General features: G+C 44.9%; 1 protein-coding gene across 1 annotated transcript; it reads left to right on the top strand.

The window, feature by feature from the left end:
• Positions 1-647: 647 nt before the first annotated feature.
• On the top strand, positions 648-20,711 carry HSF4 (heat shock transcription factor 4). Its single transcript, XM_021535256.3, has 13 exons — positions 648-770; positions 4,325-4,433; positions 5,514-5,641; positions 6,507-6,631; positions 8,841-8,916; positions 10,341-10,405; positions 12,068-12,167; positions 12,875-12,999; positions 14,806-15,027; positions 16,214-16,319; positions 17,651-17,716; positions 19,291-19,378; positions 20,467-20,711. Exons 1-13 carry the CDS (start codon positions 648-650, stop codon positions 20,661-20,663), a joined length of 1,530 nt encoding a protein of 509 aa, XP_021390931.2. The 3' UTR covers positions 20,664-20,711.
• The last annotated feature ends 1,674 nt before the right edge of the window (positions 20,712-22,385 follow it).

Raw genomic sequence — 22,385 nt, 5'->3', positions numbered from 1 at the left:
GTATTTAGAGCTATTTAAGATTTTATATTGAAGATAAAACCATATTGTCTAATAGACTCTATGTGTAGCTGTTTTTAGCATCCTGTTTTCTCATGCAAGAGCTAAATAATTTCTGTTGACAAATAAGATAGTAGCTAAACCTGCTTACACTTTTGACTTTTCAAAGTCTTGCTGAAGATGTACAGCCTGGGTCTGGCCAGCTCTCCTTCGTCTATGCCAGCCAAAGTTTAGGACAAGAAAATTACAAACTAACAACTCAGGTGCCTTCAGCCACCTGGGATGTCTGTGCCTGGGTGTCCCACAGACTCTGGGCAGGTGGGTTTGCTCTGGTGACTTGCCCACCTCCCAGCATAAGGTGGGCAGCACGTGTTCCCTTTGCATGACGCTGCGTATTTATTCACAGCTCTGCGAGATCGGCTGCAGTGCATTTTCATTCTGTGCATTGTTCTCTGGGGCTGGTGATGCCATCCCATTGTGCTGAGTTTTTAAGAGTGCGAGCAGCACTGCTGATGTGACTCCCTGGACGCCTACTTTCCACTGGCCTGGGATAAAATTGGGTGGCTCATTCTCTGCGGGACGCGGGCGCGTGCAGGGACGCAGGCGCGCCCAGGGCAATGGGGTCAGTTTAGCTGGGACACTGCAAAGCTATGCAGGATTCACCCAGCTCTCTGGTGATGGATGGATACTCCAGCAATGTCCCAGCCTTCCTAACAAAACTCTGGACGCTGGTGGAAGACCCTGAAACGAACCATCTCATCTGCTGGAGTTCTGTAAGTACAACAGGTATCGGGTGTCACTAATGCCTGCAACAACAGGGAAAACCCAGGTGTGAGGCCTGAGAACTGCACGGCACAGGAGCTGCCCTCTGCTTGGCAGGTGCTGCCCTGGCAGAGTGCAAAAACAGGATACAAGAACAGGCGCTTTTGGATATACTTGGTATTATTTATCTGAAATATCATGGCATTTCTGTTTCAGAGGGGCAACTGTTTCGTGGGTGTTTTAATGATGATATTTACACATTTCACTTGAAACATCCTAAAAAGTGTCTAATTTTCTGATTCTAAGAATTCCACATGCTTTGAGAGAAATATTTTTCACCTTGCTTGAATCTGCAGCTCCCTAACATTTTCTAGGAAATATGCAAAACCCTTAAAAAGTTTCACTGCTGTTTGGTGTTATCTCATATGTGCTTCTTAGCAGCTTCTCACAAATGTCTGGGTGGAAGGCAGCAGATAAAGAGCACTCAGAACTCAGATTCAAACCTGTAATTTAAACAGATCTCAGACTGGCACCCTGAATTGTTTTGGAAGAGCTTTACTTGATTTTTCAATGAGTCTGTGTGATGATAAAAGTGATGTGGTTATATATTGTCTGTACAGCTTCACGGGGATAGTTTGCTTTGCTTTGGCTTCTTATTTTTCACAGAGGCATTAATATACTAACTGCAAGCACAGAAAAAAAATATTTGTCCCCTTTATACAACAATTGATACCACATTGTGGTTTTGACCTACAACTTGCTGCAAGTAATATGATTTGTTTTCAGCAGGGAGTTATTAGATAAGCTATGTACTTAAACTTGTTTTCCAAAATCAAGAATCTAACAAAAGCAGATTTAAAGAGAGGTGGTAAAAATGTCTAAAGCAGCCTTTCTTTTATATACTTTGTGTACAGTAGACTTTTCATTCCAAACCTGAGACAGGATTTCAGCTGCATTGATATCTGTGACCATGGTTGTTTGATGCTGGTATTACATGGCCATACCTCTGAGAACCACCAAATTTTAAATTTTAAATAAGGATTTTAAAGCTATAAATAATTTTCTAACCTGTGTAAATAGTCCCCTCTCTGTTATACTTAGAACACTGTTATTTTACATTGACCATCACTGTGCTTTGATTTCCTGGAAACTAACATGCAGCTATATCCTTGGAGGTTTTGGTTAGGCTTTTAGGTGTCTAATTTTCCTGTTGTTGCAGGTATCCGTGTTTCGCATATTCTTCAGCTTCTATATATTGGTGATGTTGGAGCTGAGAGATTGTGTGTATGCCTAAGATTTCTGGGTGTAATCAGTAGTTCTAGAAAACAGGACCCATAAGGACCTGTGAACTGTTTCTTAGGATGAAGAAGAGATGGAGAGGAAATGCAGTAATGGTTTATATATACACTAAAGTCTGTTGTGAGGTGGAAAGGAAAACTCTGCTCTCTGTGTCTGTAGTAGATTGGACAAGAAGTAATTAAATTCATTTTTTAAATGGAAATGCAGTAAGAGAGAACTGGCAAATTCCTGGACTAGCACTTGTCTTGTCAGAGCACAACATGCCTGTCCTGGTGGTTCTGTCAAAAGCAGTTGAGATAAGCATCTGCCACGATTGTTGTGCTGCAGAGTCAGTTTTGCTTTGGGCAGAGAAGACTTCCAGAGTTTCTCTGAGTTTGTGCTCCCATGGTGTAAAACAGCCACGGCACAGCTGCAGTGTGGGAACAAACTGACACATGTACAGTTCACCGGTGAGCACACAGTAACCCCAAGACCTCTTGTGTCTGTAGGAGCCTTTCTGAGTGTGCCAGCTTCTGAGAACATTGTGGCCCTGAATTCAAAGGAATGGCCTCTCATGAAAGGCCATAAGGACTTGTTAAGGTATACAAAACTCTTGTGCTTCTCATTTTCCATCAGTGGGTCCAGCCTGGGACACAAAGCTGTATCCCAGAGTAAGGAGGCAGAAGCACAGGAGAAGCAGAATAAACCAGCTCTGTCCCCAGGGCAGTGCCTGCAGTTTTGGGAAACCCTGGTCCCTGCTGTCCTGTCGGCAAACTCTATCTGTGAGGATAATTCCAGCATGCAGGCTGTCAGTGAATCTTTGAAGTGCTTGATCAGCCTTTGCTTCTGCTGCATAGGGTAAGGAATGATAGGAAAGACCCCAAAAATGGTCAAAGAGCACTGCTGAGGCACAGTCATGTTCAGTGTTTGCAGTAGTAAGCAAGGAGCAAGAAGTGCAGCTGACCCAAAGTCCCATGTTAGTGGGTGTTAATTGTTAGAGCTGCAAAATGAGCCTGAGCCAGAGGCAACTGGCACCATTTGGTGATGGAAATGCAGTGTAGGACAGCAGGGTTTGCCAGCTGGCTGTTTTCTGGTGGCCATGGGCAGGCTGCAGGTACACACCAGCCCCTCTTTAGTCACTGAGCTGCACTGGGATTGAGCAGCCCTGATTGCACTCCCTGTTTTAGAGACTTCCAGACTTCCCTGAGAGCACCCTCACAGCTGCAGCCCCCCGATGGGTGCGAGGTGGGACTCACACCACTGGTACCTCCTACTGCACACAGAGCCTGAGGGCTCTTGCAAAACACTGTCCTGTATCACAAACCAGCCCCTGGCATGCCCAGCCAGGCTGACACACCTCTGTCTGATGTAATAGCACTGAACACAGCAGGAGGATGACTGTGGTGTGCTGGTCTCAGACCCCTCCCTGCCAGCATGGTGCAGGCCCTGGTGTCTTTAGCTCTTGTCCCTTGAAACTCAGCTGCAGCTGAGGCAAGTCCCCCCTAATATCTGCTGATGTCATTGTAGCTGTCAGCAGGTAGAAGGCCAGGCAGGGAAAGCACATGGCCTGCAGTGCATCTTCTCTGCCAACAATCCCAGGCAGTTTGCCTTGTTTGGCAGTCATGGATCTTTGCAATGCAACCCCAGAAATGGAAGATTTATCTGATTAACATGTGTGTTGCTAGCTTGGACTGCAAAGCGTGATTGTCAACATTTTGTCGGTTGCCCTTGTGGTTGTTTACTATTAAAAATAATCAATAAAATGTGTGTAGAGCTTCTGGGCAAGTCTGGTGTCTCCAGAGATGATTTGCTTCTTGCCTTGCTGTGTTTCTTGTGCCATGTCTCCAGGCAGTACTCCCTCCAGGGCTGCTGTGCTCTGGAGCCGGTGGATTTGGGTTAGATCTGAACCAGTAGGTTATAATGGCAATTCCCACTTTCAGGGCCTTCTTAAGACTTGAGTCTTTCTGAGAAGTCCATGAAAGAGGGGATGATCACAGACTACCTACCAGCTATTTGGGCACAAAAGTCAGTGGTTTCTTTCTTACATCCAAGACTCTCAACTAAGCAGTGACAAAAAGCAGAAAAGTATCAAACCTGCACCCATAGAGTCCTGACTGTACCGGAACTGAAAGCGACACATCTGTCATTGAGGGCTGTTCTCACTCTTCTTAGCTTCAATGTGGCAATTCAGAGAACAAGACTTCCCCTGCTGTAGGACTCCTCTTGGGCCCCTCTCGTGGTCAGGGATGCTCCCCTGACTTTGCCTGTGTCCTTATCCCCTTTGCAGAATGGCACCAGCTTCCATGTGTTCGACCAAGGCCGCTTTGCCAAAGAGGTGCTGCCCAAGTATTTCAAGCACAACAACATGGCCAGCTTCGTGCGGCAGCTGAACATGTGTAAGTGCAGTTCCCAGGGCCAGGACAGTGGGCCCCACAAATAAGGGGGGGTGACAGGAGGCATGGGAGAGAATTGTGCAGAGAAAAGTTTGGGGTCTCATGTATGTGACTTCTTGTGGCATTATTGATTTTGCCAAAGAGGATCTGCCTCTCAGATCCCAGAGTAGTGATCTCCTTGTATTTACCTTAAATTTCAGCATGACATTTCTGTTAGATTACATTTCTAGGATTACATTTATAGGATGTTGGCTAAGAACTTTCACCTACCAGGTATTCTGCTTCTCTTGCATTGATTTGATGACCAATTATTATTAATTTTCCATTTTATTCTGTATGGAGTTTTATCCAGCCACCAACTGTAACACCTCCCCCAGAATATGCTGTTCTTGTGGGTCGTGTGCCCTGACCTTATCCCTTTCACCAGCCATATCACTGAATTCAGTAACAGACAGTTCCTCTCCCTGCAAACCTTGCCTTGCTGATCCCTTAAAGAAGGTTTAGGTGTAATTTTCAGCCACTTCAGCAACATGACTGTTCTAATAGGTGTTGGAAATTTTTCAATGAGAAATTAAGTTCCTTAGTCAGTTTTAACTTTGCTATTTCACTCTGTAGTAGCATTTTTGTAAATTTTAGGCTACTCCTTAAATACAGCTTAGAAACTTCTAAGGACTTCAGAGAAGTACTCAAAGCAGATTTCCAAATGTGCACGTGACCCTTTTTTCCAAAAGTGACACCTGTTGATGGTCTGTGCCTTTGAAAAACCTTCCCCTGAATCCCCGTGGCTTGCAAATTGAGACAGGAATTCCCTAAAAGCTGGCATTCCAGCTCCTGGCAGAGCAACATGCCTGTGATGGAAAGGCTTTCGTGGCACAGGCTGCAGCATAGGTGGCCAGTGGGATGCACAGGGCTCTCCCTTGCCCTGGATTTCTGGTGGTTATGGCCCAAAAGCATGTCCAGGGATAAGCACTGGCAGCTCAAAAAGTGTGGAGGGTGATCAGAAATGTCCTCAAGAGTGACGAGGGTGGGAGGTGGAGGGAGTGCTGGCTCCTGTTGCCCATCAGCCATGTCCTCTCTGTGCAGATGGCTTCAGGAAGGTGGTGAACATCGAGCAGGGTGGGCTGGTCAAGCCTGAGAGGGATGACACCGAGTTCCAGCACCTCTGCTTCCTGCAGGGCCACGAGCACCTCCTGGAGCACATCAAGAGGAAGGTGAGGGGCACTGTGTGGGAAGGGGGAACAGGCACCTGCCAGATCCTGCTCAGCATAACTCCAGCATCATCCTGGTCTTGTTCCTGTCCTCCCCACACATATGTACACCTGGGTTGGGGGTTCTTGGTCTGCAGGGCTTGGCCTGCATCAGAGTTCTGTCTGTGTTTTTCCGCTCTGTTACTCTGTATCACAAGATGTATGTGTAGTGCTGCAGGGCCAGACTTGCTTCCCACTCCTCTGCCTTTTAATTGTTACTGCTTTCTTAGAGAAATATGGCATAAGTCCTGCAGGGTCCTCAACAGCCATCTCTTTTTCTTGCACAAGAAACAACCTACTCCTGCCCTCTGTTTTTTGTCTTTTGACCTATTATTAATACTCTCAAAGTGTTGTTCTCTCACTGAATTAGCATAGCAACTTCTGAAAAGGGACTTGAGGAAAAGCCCTTTGGAAATCCAAGTGTAGTATGTCAAATTGAAGCATTTCATCAGACTCATCCCTGTAAAACATAGGGCTTGATTTTGTATCTCTGTAGTTAAAAGTAGAAAGATTAAATCAATCTAGATCTATTCCTCCCTGATACTTAAAATACTTTTGTTTTGCCCCCAAGCTGATTTGAAATAGGTCCCCACTCTGACAGGGAATGTAATTCTGCCAGCAGACTCTCTGTATTAATAAGATTCATCCTGTGCTTTGCTCTATTTGGCTCTTGCAATAGTGCCCCTAGAATAGTTCAGACTCTTTGGCACATGGCCTGTCCTGGTATTTCAGCTGGTGACAGTCCTGCACCTGAGCCACCACAAAGACTCTCTCTGTCCATGGCCCTTCTTGCACAGGTAAGATCTACCTTTGATTTTTTTCACCTCAGGTGTCAGTAGTGAAAAATGAGGAGACCAAGATGCGCCAGGAGGACCTCAGCAGGTTGCTATACGAGGTACAGATACTGAGAAGTCAGCAGGAGAACATGGAGTGTCAAGTGCAGGACATGAAGCAGTGAGTTGAATCCTACTCAGGCTGCTTCTTATGGGCATTTGCTTCTCTGGAGTGGGGAATGGTTGAAAGGAGGAGCCTTGCACACTTCCCTGCCCAGGGAGCACGTGGAACCAGAGATCTGTTGGGACAACAACATGTAGGATTTCTATGCACATCTGATCTACAAAATACAAATTAATGCTCAGCCTCTCTGTCTCATTTGTTTTCCCTTCACAGATGAGGAAAGTGCAGAAAAGGTCAGACAGGAAATATGTGCATAACCTGGGGACTTAGATAACTATTGCCTCCAGATGGAAATGGTGATAAAGATGTAACTCTCACACATACAAGAGTCCTTGGTAGAAATGTGGTGGAGTCCACTCCAGCTATGAAGAAATTAACTTTCTGCCATCATTCACCTCCAGAATTTATGACTAACCTAAAAAATATAGAATGTTATAATATATAACATAAGATCTTCTGTATCATATACTCCATGGACTCATTTCCCTGAGACTGTGTCATCTGAAGTGGCCAGAATTGTTGGATAAGAGCAAACCCTGATGCAATGCTTCCTGCATGTGGCTGCCTCCAGCTGTCTGAGACTCTGGGATTTTGTGATTCAGACATGGTCACTAAAAGATTAGGAAGTGGATATGGTTTTATAAATTATGTACTTGGAGTGGTTTTTATTTGTCTCCAGAATTTTAATATTTACAGAGAGCTTTGTTTAAAAAGCACTTGAATAATCAAATAGACCCAAACCCTTTCTTTTATAGTGAGACCTGGTATTCATACACCACCAGATGACACTGTCATTCTGGGCCTTAAGAGTAACACTACATACTGGGAAACTTCATTCCAGAGCAGCACCTTACGTGGAATGGATACATATTTTTATCCTGCATCAATTTTTAATGACTCCCACACTTAGCACATGCTTGAGTTTGCACTGTGAAATCCAGATACAGCAGCAATGAGTTTCTGGGCTTGCATTTGATTTAATGAGTTCCAGTATTAGTGATTTGGCCTTGATTTTAATTTATTCTCCCTTTTGATTTGCATGTTCCTTCCCTCCATCTGGCAAAATTGCATTCAACTGATGAAAATAATATGATTTTTATAAACTAAGACAGAGGAGAAATCCCAAGCTGAATCCATGTTAAGAAATTTACACTGGTGAAGAACAATTAGGACATAACTCCAGTAGAAGCTGTCAGACTAAGGAATGATGCTTTGCTGAAAATCCTGTCAGGACCAAAAGCTCACTGCAGAGATTCTTGCTGTACAAGCTGTTCTACTGTGCTCTTTAGATCTCTGGGCCTTGCCTTCCCAGTTCTAGCATCCATCCACACTAGAAAGACTAAAAAGCAAAAGGATTTATCAGTTTAACCTGTATGATAGGTTTTGCTGGCCTGACAGTTTAGGTACATCCATATACTCTAGAGATAACTTGGCTGGCAAAACCTTTTTTGGAATGGTCTTGGCTGGCATCCAGACTTGAAGGCAGCACAGTAAATAAACTCTGAATCTCTCCATCCCACTTAGGGGCTGACTGTTAGAGGAAGCCTGTAAGCTCCCCTCTGTGCTGCTTCATTTACAGACAGAAAATAAATTTTCTTTATGCAAGCTGGACACAGGTCTGTGCTGGGTTAAATCAGTGGCTCCCACTATTAACATCATTACAGTCCTCCTAGTTCAAGGCTCTGAGATGCAGGAACATCTTTTTGTCTGCTCCAGTCATGACCAAACATGCATTTGAACCACCACTTGTATGAGTTTTAAGCAGGTAGAATACACAGGGTCTCTGTTCGTAGTCTTGTCTTTGGGAGCACTGGTGCAGCTGGGGACAGGTTGGGCTTTCTTGGCTCCCATGGAAGGACAGTGTGGGTGATCCAAATAACTCACAGTCACAAATAAGGCCATGCTGAAATTCTGAGTTTGGCCCAAATGTTCCACAAAAACATGTGTCCTCTTGTTACCTCCCCCTATAAATATTGGCTTTTCTTTATTTGTTTTTCCTCCATGCTTTGGTGTATAGCTCTTTTGAGATCAAGGAATTAAAGAAGGCAATTGAATGACCTTGTTTGGGACACGTGAAAAGAGCCAAACACTGCAAGAGCCCAGAAGTGAGACAGATTTTTGCACAGTTGAATCTACTGTGCATCATGGCAGCACCATGGGCTGTTGACATTTCTGTTCTCATGGAAAATGTCTGTTTCACTTTCAGGCAAAATGAAGTTCTTTGGCGGGAAGTTGTTTCTCTCCGGCAGAACCACTCACAGCAACAGAAAGTCATCAACAAGGTAGTTGTCATATAAACTCCAAACTTGCTTGTGCTGCCTGGTCTATGTCCTCCTCTGATTTTTTTTCTTGTCTCATAATCTCCACACTGTGATATTGCAGTGTAATTATTTTCCCTTTCTTTTAAGTTGTGTGATGCTTTTATGTGTCCTATGGAAACAAGTCATTAACAAAGATCATCAAATCATGACCATGCCCTTAAGCAAAAGATTTTAATTTCCTTGTCAGTCCTTTCTGCGATGTTAGAAACCACTTTCTGTTGAAATCCTGAGCAAGAGAGCACAACTCTCACTAATTGTCCTGTGTTGGCTGTGTTCTGGTTGTACCAATGCCTTTGGGCTTCCCAAATCTTCCTCTTCCATTTGTTCATGGAAGGAACCCCACTGCTGCCAGCACCAGTGGGAAGCTGCAGGTGGCAGAAGTGGCCACCCATTGCCCCACTGGGGGAATGTGACAGCAACTACTACATTTTCTGGTGTTACTGGTATAGTTGAGGAATTACTGTACAATCTTTTAGGCTGCACAACCATCTCCCTTAAAGTCTATCATGACCAGTATAGAAAAGGCCTCTCCAGTGATTCCTGGATGGTGCTGACATGGCTGAGCACGTCACACATCCCAGTCCCCATGTTCTGACCCTCACGTGGCATCACGGAGTCATAGGACTGGACAGAAATGCATGAGGCTATCAAGCCTTCCTCCAGCTCTGGGGGTGAATCAGCCACATGCTTCATTGTAGAGGCTTTTATGGAACTCTATTTTGTTATATTGAGCAATGAGTAAGAGCCAGCTGTGATATATAATAATGATGCTCTCTTTGGAGGTCAAAGCAAAGCATTAAGTTCAAGCTGACCTGAGAATATGTTGCTAAGTGATTCCTCTCCAAAGCTACTATTTTTCCTTTTTAGTGTCCTGTGTCAACACTGACATTCACAGAGCTGGAAAACTCAACTGAAAGAGCTCAGAGCCCATACAGGCTCTCTGCAGGGAGTTGCCTCTTTCACTTGCAAAGTCTTTGCCAGACTTCACAGCACCTCTTCTAAATGTCTCTGAAAACTTTAATGGATCCAGGTCTAACTCCAGGCCTAGGAATGTTTGCATGTGCACTTCACAGGTCTGTTAGGACCAGCTGAAGTTCTTTATGCACAAAGTGAAGAGAGAAAGTGCTGAGCACATGCATCCAGGAACCCTTGCACAAAGCAGGGTCTGGCTGTGTCCCTTGAAAGCCAGGGCAGGCTGTTTTGAGTTCTTGGACAGCTCATTTCTGTTTCAGGCTCCAATGTCTCATACAATTCGGCTCCTATATTCTATGGCTGCTTTGGGGTGCTGTTGGGAGGGAGGAATGTGTGAGATAAGAACAGCTGCGAGAGCAGGGAGTGCTGAATCACTCTGCTGATTAACACCGGATTTTGATCTCTCCTGACAGCTGATTCAGTTTCTGTTTGGCCAGCTCCAATCAAGCCCCAGCAGCACTGGGATAAAGAGGAAGCTGTAAGTACCCGTGTGTGGTGCACACGCTCACGGGTGCATAATGCTGCCCCCTCACTAAAAGCACAAGCTCAGCTCGCCCAGGCGGGCGGTCACCGGACCGGGGCTCCATGGTGATGGGGAATGAATGGGCTGAAGTGCAGAGTCAGACCTGCTGACAGGCCCCATTCACTGCTCTGTAGAGAAGCACCGTGTCAGCTCGTGACCTTTATCTGGGGAACACGGTGCGCAGCGGGACATGGGAGTGCTAACTAGAGGGAGGCTAAAGGGCAGGACCCACTGCTGGTCTTACAGGTTCCAGTTTTGCCACTTGGCAGCAGTAGGAGCAGGGCTGGGCCCAGCCAGCCCACAGACACCTTCAGTTTGACCCATAGTCACTGATTGTGGTGTGTATCCAACACCGGCTTGGTGGTGTTAACCTGCAAGACTTACAAAGAGGAAGGTGGGAAAAAATTTTAGCTGAGGGGTGTCTTTAGATGGGCTCTTAAAGGCAAGTGATTTGAGCAACTTGAATTAGGAAACTTAATGCCTTTCAGGAGAGCAGCTATGCCTTTCTTGTCCTGTGGTGCTTGTAATTTACAGTAGGGGAAGAGACTATTAAATGGAATTTGCTGAGGACAGGCCTGCCTCCAGTTCCCACCTTTATTGCCTTGTGGCCTTTGACAACTTAGAAACTTCTCCATGCTGCAGAGAAAGGAGCCTCCCACGAGCTGCTCAAAAGAGTCCATTTTCATTAAGTCAGTGTCCTTGTTTTTTGACTGACTCCTCTTGTGAGGTCTGTAAAGGCAATACAGGATTGAATGAAGGAGCTCATAATCTGTACAAGCCAGCAGGGTCTGTGCCTCTCTGCCTACCCCCTCTGCTGAGCCTCTTGAAAGAGCTAAACACTGCAGATAGCAAAGAAAAGGGTTCAAGGGGAGAATAGCAGCTGCTGAGGTTTGTGACTGGTGAAATTTTCCTCCAGTAGAGTGGGCAAGCAGAGAAATGAGATGCCAGATCTGACCTCTAATTTTCATGGTCAGGGCTGTGTTCTCCCTTGAAAATCTTTGCAACCCAAGAAATGTCTTAGCTACTGCTTTTTTGTAAAAAGGCAAAGAATTAGGAGAAACGATGCTGAAAAGGGAAGAAGAACACAGAACTAACTGCACAGCAACTGTATTGACCTCCTTATGATGGGGGATTACACTTCACAAAACCAGCTGCAATTTGCAAGGTAATTTAAGTTCCTGGTTCCTTGGAAACACAAAGATCTGTCTTCCAGAAGCCTCAGCTCTTGTGTCTGTCTATATCTGCATCCTTAGTGTTCTATCTTTCACAGTTGTGTTTTCCTGCCTCTCTTCTAACTGGCTGCAGGAAAGGATGGTGTGCAGCCTGGAGCTACTTGGTGCAGAGCAGAGTGCTGCCTGGGGGCTCTGGGTAGATTTGGGCAGGATGGGCAGGTCTGCATTCCTTCCCCTCTCTGTTGGGTTAAAGCTCTTTTTTGATGGTGACCTCCTCCAAAACTGTTGTTAGCTTTCTTTGCCCATAACACCGGGCAAGAAAGACAGAGCTGAGGAGAACCAGAGTACACAGGGGAGAAGAGCTCTTGGCTCAGGGATGGTTTCTGTATGAGCAGCCAGGAGCTAGTCAATACATGCTGGAAGACAAAACTGTTTCTCTTCACAGACCTCTGATGCTTGACAATGGGAACTCAGCTCCACCAGTGTCCAAGTTCAGCCGGCATTTGTCCCCAGAGCCCCTCCACGACCCCTATTTCATACAGTCGGTGGGTTCAGCCTCTGGGCTCTGTGGGATGGCTTTGGCTGGGGCGGGGAATATTTGAAGCAATAATAGAGATTATGAAGTAAGTAATTTAGCAAGAGTTTGGCAGTGAAGAGGAAATGAGGTTTGCTAAGCTGGGTGACATTTAAAATTCCTTCAGCTCCCCAGTTTTATGGATGCCTTCATGGGGGAGGCCATGGGCTTTGTGAGGAAAGGCAGACCCTGCACACTGAACTCTCCATGTTGTTATCCCAGCCTGCTTCACCTTGAGAGAAGAGAGGAAGAAGTGAATTCTAAAAGTGGGATTTTTGTAGCCTCTGAGGGATCCCCACCATCATCAGAGCAGACACCAGACACTTCTGTCATGCAGTTAGAATACATGAGCTGGCATGAGAGGCTCATACGGCCCTCTTGGGCTGTATTGGATCTTTCCCTCCAGAGGAAGTTGAGCAGTCTAAGCAAAATGTCAGACATGCTAAAACCTCTTGGTTGCTGACACTTCACAGGGTTTATTTCACACCTGTACCTCTGTGTGGTTGGAGAAAAAATGAGAGGAAATTCTAATATTGCATAGTAGGTAAAAGCTTTCTTGGTTTCCATACAGGAGGAACTCAAAATCACAGTGAATAAACCCTAATCATCTTAGATAAGGCCTTGGATCTGTTTTGGGGTCAGAAGGATAAATCTATATGACTTTTGCTTTCCTCTTAGCCCTCAACAGAGCCTGCCTCTTGCTTAAACAGCCCTGCAATTGCTGGAGGACCCATCATATCTGATGTTACTGAAGCATCACCATCCAACATCATGAATATGCAATCCCCTCCTGAAAATGACAGGTAAACATGTTTGTGATTAAAAATAGGGAGAGTTGGGCATAAACATGCTTATGCAACTACTCTCAAGAATTTTTTCGGCTGTAATTCTACCAAAATTTGTGTCTGATTCACAAATCTCTATAGAGATACGGGATGGAATACTTTTTTCCAGTTTGCAAAGTGGGTCAGATTTTCAGAATTAGAGGGGGTAATAACAGCATAATTTTTTTTTTTTTTTTTTTTTTTCAAAACAAATTCCTGAGTTTCCCTGAGTTTCATGCTGGAAACTTCCACTCCCCTCTTTGAGAAATATTCCATGTTTCTTTAGTCCCAAGTCCCAAGACAGAGACTGTCTCAGGCTTGATCAAATAATGAGATACTAACACTTATTTGGTTTGTTGAGAGGGAGAAAGGAGGGTTTCCTTTTGGCTTTGGCAAAGAAGAAGCAATCAAATCTTACATCTAACAGCTAATGAGAACAGAAAGGTTGCATCACAACAACTTCCGATGTTTGACAACTTTTCTGTGAAAAGGCCCCAGTAACTTAAGAACTGAATAAAGAGGTATTTTAATGCTTATCTCTTCCTGCCACAGACATGCAGTGTATTTAGGGCTAGCAGCAGAATAGCTAAAGCTATGTCAGTGGAAAGTAAGTAGACAGATGAATCATGGAAACAGTTTCTCAGGCATAGAGGCAAGACAGTTATATTGTAGAAACTGCCTGTAAATCTGTTGCATAATTGAAACCATAACCATAAAATTAACTGGATTCATGTAAAGAGCTTCAGATTAAAAACAAAACAAAACAAAACAAAAAAAAAAAACCCACAAAACCTGGAAGCCATTTCTAAAGCAGAAAAACTTTAGTACAACCTTCAAGTTAAGTTGCTTATTTCTCCTAATTACTGAGTGCCATCTGGTGGTTTCTGCTCTGTTCTGTGTCTGCACGACTTTAGCATCTGAGCCAGCCATGGCCCCAATCAATTCAGGTGTGGTACCTCCTAAAACAGCTGTGCTTCTGGTGGGAATTTAGGCCCCATGAGATGAGAAGATGATCTGGAAGGAGTGTTGAGGAAAGCTCTGTAGTATCACGTACAATCTCTGTTATCTCCGTGCCTTTGTCACTTTGGCTCTAGCAGTGCAGGTTCACAGGGAGCTCTAAAGTCTCCTACAAGTAACACAAAGTAGATTTTTACACACAAGATGTTTCTAAACAAAACTTCATTGTCATTTGTCCATCTGGAAATAATGTGGGGTGCCTCTCCATTGGAAAAGGCAAACTTCTGCCTCCAACGAAGTAAAACATCTGACTATGACTGTCAGATCTCAACAGTTTCTCTTCAAGTCCTGCAGGGCCATAAGATCCTGACCTGTGTCATTGGGATCTCTAGAGTGCTTGCTGATCCAATCCTAGCTCCTGCATGGGAGGGTCTTACTGATCCCATTCTTATCTCTAGGGTGGAGACTTTTCTTTTTCAGGGGAATCTCTTTAGTCCAGTGTCCCCTTAACCTGTCCCTAACACTCACCCGAGAAATGATCAGTGCCTAGAAATTTATATTCTGTATTTGCAAAACAATTAAATGGGGCAAATTAATTATAGCTGTGACTGATGAAGTGCCTGCAGATATTCCAGCTGAGCATGTTTCTGGAGCTTGCTGAAAAGAAAAGAGGCTGTTGGCTTCTTTTGCCCATCTGAGGAAATGGAAAGACCTTCTGCGGCAGTTTGATGGGAAGTGGAAGCAAGGCCTGGTGCTCCTGCCCTTCCCAGTAGCACGAGGCCTTTGCAGAGCAGCTGTGTGCGGTGCTCAGCCTTGTCTCTGCTGCAGGGAGAAGTGCCTCATGCTGATCAAGGAAGAGCCAGTGAGCCCTGGAGTGAAAGCCAGCACGGAGCCCGAGGTGCCCCTGCCCGGCTGCCGGGCCTGCCCCGAGCCGCCGGTGCTGCCCGTGGCCATGGTTCAGTCTGTCCTGGAGGGCAAAGGCAGCTGTGGTGCAGCCACAGGGACCTCCCAAGCACCCGAGAGGAGAGGCAGGAGGGCCCTGCTGGACAGGTGAGGTGAGCCAGGGAGAGCTGTGGCTCTGCCTGCTCGTGGCCCTCTGCTCCCATTCCCACGGTGGGGAGGGAGGGCAACTTCAGGTAGCCAAGTGCAGCCTGGTGAGCTCCATCCTGCACATGTGGCATCTGCTAGAGGACCTCTGAGTCCCAGGGGACAGTTCACAGAGGCAGGGGGCACATGGAGCAGGAAAAGGCTTTTTGCATTTAGAGGGATTTGCCCAAGGTCCGAGTGAAAGCTGGAGCCCAGACCAGCATCTGTGTCTGTCTGGACTGTGCTACACCCCTGCCCAGGGGACTGGCACTGTGACATCAGGCTCAGCCCCAGGGTGATCCCAGTGAGCCACTTTTGGGGCTGTGCTCTGAGACTGAAATCCCAAGAGCACCCATGTCATGGGAGAGTGTCCAGCAGGCCTCACCAGCAGAAGGAAAACATGGTGCAGCTGGGTGGATGATGTGGAACCTTGATAGCAACTGCAGCAGTGTAAGGTGGCTTGTCAGTGGGGGGAACCCAAAACACTCAATAGGGTTATCAGAAAAGCTTCCATTTTCCTTTAAGTCCTTACAGAGAATCAAAGTCCTCCCTCTGAACCCACTGGATGCTAAAAAACATATTACCAGAAAAAAAAGAAAAGAAAAATAATCCCTTTTTAGAAGACCTGATTTTAAGAGAAAGTTTTTATAGCTTTTGGGGGGTTTAATCACAGCAGGCCCTCGCTGTTGCTCATTTAGCTGAATGTCTCTAGTAAATGCAGCCTGCAGGGTAAATGCCTGCAGCTAAAAGTCACTCCTTTAAAAAGCCTTAGTTAACAATAATTCAGGCATCTTGGACCAAGGAGAATGGCAGTGCTGTCTGCTCTGGTTCCAAAGGAATTCTGAAAGGATTTGTTCTAAGGAAAGCTTTCATTTTCCCAGTGTAGAGGAGATGTGCATAGACTATCCATCCCCAGGAGAGGGATTGTCTCATTTGTTTTACCATCTGCCCAGTCCCCTGTGTGCTCTGCTGAGTTGTACTCTGGGATTAAACCAAGCTTTATGGCATAAACCCAGGCTGACAGTGGGCTCTTGGTTTTCAAAATGAGATTTAAGCATAAACATCCTTTTGGAAGGCTGCTCAGTCCTGCTTTCTGTAGGCATCTATGCAAGTTTCCTTTGTGGCAATATTTCCCCTTGTGTTTTCTCAGAACAGATATTTCAGACCCGTTGGAGGGCACTGACTGGAGCCTGGAGGGGCTGCAGCTGCTGCTGAGGAGCCAGCAGTACAGCCTGGAGCCTGCCAGCCTCTTGGATGTGAGTGTTGCTGGAAAGGCTGCATCAAAAGAGCTGGGAAGTTCACAGAGGTTCCTTTGGGTGTGATTCAAGTCATGTTGCTTGTTCTTGTGTGGCATTTTATCTGCCACATGTAGCCTGTGGAGTCACAGCTCTGTTTTGACCTGCTCATAGGATTTCAGCTTTAAATTTTGCCTTTTTTTTTTTTTAAATATGCATATTTGAACTTAAGGGGCACAAACCACTGAATCTGATAAAGAAGATAAAGAGACCAGACACATTTTTGTAAAATAGATTTAATATTACTTTCTAGCTAGTTTGGTAATTGCTTTGTAGGTTAATTTATTTTCTGCATATTCTACATCTTAGATATTCCTAGACTGTGTTTAGCTTTTCCTACCTTCCCCTCTTCCTCATATTCTGGGAAATGTAGCCAGTGTAAAATCCTCTCTCTGCTAAGCTATTTTATCAGTTTCACTTCTTAGATCACCTTTCTTTAGAAATGGATGTTGGCTTTTTCTTAAGCAGACATGCAGAAATAGGAAGGTTTGTTTATTTCTCTGTTGTATATATAGTTGGTATATGAAGGGTTTTTGCCAATAATCAAATAACTGTGTATGTAAGAAAAAAAATCTATATGTCAAATATATGCCCCATTAAGGAGGTGCTTCAGATAAAGGCATGTTGTAAGCTTGCATGGATAAACAGAATGAAAAATCATTTTAAAAAAATCAATCTTATTCTCTTCAAGCAGTTCCCAAGTGTCTGTGGTTGATTCTGACTTTACAGAGAGCTTTTCTAATGGCTGCTCTATCACTGTTGGTTTCTGTTTCTTCTGTCTCATTAGGAAGTGTTTTCCTGTTACTGCCACACTTCTTTCTCTGTGCAAATAATGTCACAGAGTGAGAATGAATCATAAAATTTGCCTCAGATCAACAGCTCCTTTTCCCAAATTGCTCAGACTTCTCAAGAATTGCCGCCAAAGCCCTGATGCAACAGTAACCTGCCCTCTGCTACTGAATTCTGGAATGCTTTTAAAAGTCATATGAATCTAGGGGCGTCCTAGGACTCAAGAGCAGCAGAAAGATGCTTTGATTTGTGTGTGCAGCTGCCCTGGTTAGTGACAGGACAGTGGCATGGGGTGTCTGTGCTGTCCCCCCTGGCAGGCAGCAGGGATCATGGATCAGCACAAGTGCCCAGAGCCCAGCCCAGCTGTGCCACAAGTCAGCACAGGAGCCTTTGTCTGCAGCTGCAGTAGTGCAGGGCTGCACCCTCCAGCAGGCAGGGGAGGGCAATGAGAATCTCAAACCATTCCACCTTTCACAGCCCTAACTGTATTTTTGTCCCAACAGGTCTTTAATCCAAATTTATCTCTGAGTGAGTGGAATTTGACTGAAATGGAAGCCAGTCTGCCCCCGGTAAGAGATCTGTGTTTCTGAGCTATGAAAATAGCAATCATAGAACCCCAGAATGGCTGGGGTGGAATGACCTTAATGTTCATCCTGTTCCAAAGCTTCTGCCCACTGCAGAGACACCTTCCCCTACATCTCCTTGCCTAAGTAAAGATGGAACCATGAAGCAGAGCTTGTGCATAACTGAGGAAGTTATTTCATAACCAGAGGGGAGAGTGAGCTAAAGCACAGCACGTAGGCATCTCCTGGGGGCAGCATGAGAGTGTTGTATTATACTCTTGACCTGTTTTTCCCACTCAGTCAGGCTTTGTCTGGAGACAAGCTCTGACTGACTGTTGGTGTCCTGGAGGCTTTAATTGCAACTGGCTGCTCTAAACTTTCTCTTAGTGAGAATGTCACGTCCTACTAATACCATAGATTTATAAAGTGTCTTTGTGCCAAAGCTCTTTATAAATTATGCCTTTACAAAGTGCAGCTATCCCTGTAAGTCTCAGGAGCAATAAAATACCGTGCAATTACAACAGAGGTTCCTGCATGCCTGTACATGAAGAAAAGGAGAAATTGTTTGGCAGTATTTCTTTGGAATCGATACTTACACAGATATTTCTGCAGTGCAGAAAGAGCAGGTTTAATAAACAGTGAAGGAAATTGTAGACTCACAGAAGGATTAAGGTTGGAAGTGTATTACATAGCTGGGTTCCTTTTCCTGTGTGATGGAGAGTGAATTTTCAGAGCCCTTGCTGACAACCAAGTTGGATGAAAGCTTGGATGGTTCTGCCAGATATCTCTACAGATGCACAAGTAGAGTGTTATCTACTCTAAAGAAATGCAAAAGGTCTCTAATCCTTCTTCATGGTATCAACATCCTTTTTACGTTTTAATAATTTTGAATTTACTAGGTAATTCCACTTCCTGAGAGTTAGGAAGGAGAGTGTCTAAGGAATAGTTACTATTAATTAGCAAGTTTTGGAAGCAAGGGCTATAACCTTTTAAAAAGAATTGCAAGAAAAGGCCAGGAAAGGAGGCTGCAATGTTCAGTATTTCAGTCCTTGAGCCCACTAAATTTCCCAGGAGCTCTTGCTTGTACTACAGAAACTCATGAGCATGGAGAAGTGTGGAAGCAACATATGCAGGAGTTCTGTGCCTAGAGCACTGTGTACGAAAAACTAGTTTCACTTTAAAGACAGTCATAAGAAAATGGAAAGAAAATCTCTTTCTTCTTTGTTGCTGGCTGCAGAGGACTGTGGGTTTGCTTTGTGACTGTAAATGTGGGCAGCCACAGTGACACCAGCCTGGCCCCTCATGTGACATGAACTTCACACCATATTAGCCAATGCTGAATAGGGGATTGCTCCTCCCACAGCCCTGTCCTTCGGGCAGATCTGCCCCTGAGCACATGGTGTGGCTGTTTTAGTGAAGTGCAGTGAGGCTGGGAGTAGAGGATGGGCAGGGAGGATGGCTTGTGTTCCTGTGGGTGTTATGCAGTGGGGTGAAGCACTGGTGCTCAGACATGGCCTAGCTCTAACAAGCTCCCCTGTCTTTGTATAATTGTACATTGTAGTTTATATTTTTGCATCAAGATGCAGCGATTCGCAGTGGATCTGGAGAAGAGTGCAACTGAGCTGCCCCCAAAAGTGTTCAACCCACCATTCAACAACACCTGCCCAGGTAGGAGCACCAGCAGCTCTGTGGTCCTGGCAGTAGGATGGAGTTCAAGCAGCCAGATATGATGTCCAGCATTGACAGTTTGCCATTTAGGGAGCAAACCACATCTGTCATTTTGCTTTCATGATTGTCAGTCAGCAGTGTTTCCACAGCAACTGCTAAGTCAGTTCTTGAGCAGTGGGTAAAGGGTGGGGGATAAACTGAGATGTAAATGGAATTGAACTGGTTTTGCAGCCCCATCATGACTGTCAGTGTTTCCACTCTTTTCTCTGCCTGTTCATTGCTACCTCAGAGCAATGTGGTGATCTCAGTGGTGGGTGGTAAGAGCTGGTACAGTCTTGGGGGTTCCTCTGGTTCCTGCTGCAGAAGAGGTGCCCTAGTAGCTGCTGGCAGCCAGAGGCACAGGTTGTGTGTCCCTTTCTCCAGACCTTTTAGCAGACTTTGAAGGAACAGTCCAGCTGATCCACTTGCTCACTCTGATAAAGTGTGTTATTTACCTTAGATATGAATCCAGGAGTATTGCCCTGGCTGTGGAGTCATGATATATGTTCATGTGTGTTCAGCTGGGACAGACCTGAAAGAGAAGCTCTTGTGAACTTGTAGTTTTAGGTGGCTACAGCACCCAGCTGAACCTGCCCCAGTTTTGATTCATTGTGTGTCATTCAAGGACTTCCAATCTCAGCCTCTTTCATGAGCACCTCAAAGGTATAAAAGCCCAGGTACACTGGAAAGAGTCCTTGAGCATCCTCTTTTTGCAAAGCCTCTCTATAAAGAGGGAGAAAGACACATCATGAGTGAAGGAGAAGATCAGCTGCTCTCATCCTCTTCTGTGTTTCCAACATTCAGTCATCCCTCTTTCACTTGTAAGGCATCTCAGCTTTCAGGCAGAACCCACCTGGTTACATGCAAAGATTCCCCTTGATTTTAGTGGGCTTTTGAGTCCAAGTTCTACTCAGGTGTTTCCAAGTAATTTTGCTGGAGTGAGGCTCCTCAGTTGCTGCTGCAGTTGAGATTTGTCACTTTTCAGTTCTACATATGTAAAACTAGGAACCTGCCTTCTAGAAGCTGAATTTTCTGCTGTTTGTTCCTAGGGAAAGATGTCATTCTTGAAAGTGCCCAGCAGCTCCTCCTTGACCGTCAGTCCATCTTTGGGAACGACCTCATCAGCTTGCCTGAAAATTCATCACTTTATGTTCCTTCTGAAAATATAGTTTCCTATATGTCCTCTGTGGGTGTCCAAGGAGATATCCCTCTAAACCTGAGTTCTTCCACGGACAACAGCCAGTGATTTAGCTCCCAAGAAATAAAACCTCCCTCCCACCCATCCAAGCATCCACAGGTTTGAATGTAAAAAACAAAACTGACTCAGAAACCCACAAGAGAGTTTCTTTTTGTGACTTTTTTTTTTTTGAGTAGGTGGAAATGGTCAGTAGCTGTTGCATTACCCTCCCTGCACCTGGATTTCAGTGTTTTTTTTAAAAAAATGCTACTTCTGGTGCTTGCTCCGAGGGGGAGTGAGAACTTGCCAGGATTTTTTTTTCCTTAAAAATACTTTAGAAATTTCAAATCTTTTAATAAAATTTAAGTGAAGAGTAGCTTTAAAGTCCATCTGAGACTTCATAAAATAGTGATCCTGACTAGTGCCTGCAATGGCAAACTGTTGGATTTTATTAGGGCAGCACAGATTAGCTAAGATGCCTGACCCTTGTTGATGCTGGTTATTGAATAGGAAAATAATTCTACATGCCAGTCCAATGCTCTAAAAAGATTTTTTATCTATTTTCTGGGTTTGATGGGATGCACCTGTTCCTCCTAGGGTGAGTAGGAAAAAGATCTCTTGGGGTGTGTAGAAGCTTGTTTTCTGAGTGACCCCACCAAGAATGTGCCTCTGGCTCTTAGGGGAGCTACAGACCATCACAGGCTGCAAGACATCCCATGCTGAGTTGAGAGTTTTGTTGTTTGGGATTTGTTTTGCCCCAAATTTATTTTCTCTTATATAAAGGCAGGGCACTCCATACTTAAAAAATAGAAAAGGGATAGACCTTTTCTGCACACTCAATTTTCCGTGTGCAGAGAGGCCTGAGGGAGTGCACTCTGGGTTTTGGTGCTGGCTAAGTATTTCATGTCCAGTCCAATGGGTTTTTTTCCTTGGCTTTGACCTGTTCTATTTCCCCTGAAGATGTGCCTGTTGATTTATTGATGTATAAGATCTGATTAAATAGTTTAATTTATTGGATCCCCTTTTTAGATGGACTCTCAGCTGCTCAGTGTAGGAGAGAGGCAGAATGGTTAGTCCACCATGTCCCACAAACTTTCCTTCTGTCCTTTGTGCATCTGAGACCAGCCTTAAAGGCTGAACTAACCTTCCCCATCCATGTGGTTTCTGACAACTGAGTTTTTCAACAAAGCAGAGCTTTGTTTTTTATGCTGTAGTTCTAATGAGAACGTATTATTTATCTCAGTATCTTCTACCTGAGTTGCTTTTCCTTAGGAAGGTTACCCAAATGCAGTAGGACAGACCCAGGAAATTCAATTAACTCAGGCCTCCTGAGGGCTTAGACAGGGAGGTTTAAGCTGTGCCTGCATCATTTGAAGAAATGCTTTGCCTGCCTTCATTGTCATGACAACTCTTGATTATGAACCACATTTCTGAGCATTGTGGTCAAACAGCATCCACCCCAAAGCGTAGCTAATCACTCAGATGAGTGCAGGCTCAAAATCTCCTCAGTAAGATGAGCATTTTTTAAATGGACCTTCCTGTCAGAGCCCTTTCCTCCATCCATTTATCACTATGTGAACAAATGTGTTAGTTCAGAAACATTCACTTTTGAGCACATTTTTGCCCAGCTGATTCCTGTGCTGGGAGCTCTGTCACTGCCTTAGTGGTGTGGTCTGTGCAGGAGCGAGGTTGTGAGAGCTCCTGAATTAATCCGGGCCACAGTTTTTGTGTTCAGGACTAAGGGAAAATTCCAGCAGCCCCCACTGGCCTGGTATTTAGATGATGTGCTTG

The sequence above is a fragment of the Lonchura striata genome, chromosome 13 (assembly GCF_046129695.1).
Source record: "Lonchura striata isolate bLonStr1 chromosome 13, bLonStr1.mat, whole genome shotgun sequence".
NCBI lineage: Eukaryota > Metazoa > Chordata > Aves > Passeriformes > Estrildidae > Lonchura > Lonchura striata.
Note: the sequence above shows the minus strand (reverse complement) of the source record. Positions and strands in the feature narration are given on the sequence as shown.

What these genes read in the sequence shown, in the direction of transcription:
- HSF4 (XM_021535256.3), top strand. Translation starts at nt 648, where the DNA reads ATGCAGGATTCACCCAGCTCTCTGGTGATGGATGGATACTCCAGCAAT. An exon ending in CGTGCGGCAGCTGAACATGT is followed by an intron (nt 4,434 to 5,513) that starts GTAAGTGCAGTT and finishes CTCTCTGTGCAG; the next exon opens with ATGGCTTCAGGAAGGTGGTG. An exon ending in AGCCTGCCAGCCTCTTGGAT is followed by an intron (nt 16,320 to 17,650) that starts GTGAGTGTTGCT and finishes TTGTCCCAACAG; the next exon opens with GTCTTTAATCCAAATTTATC.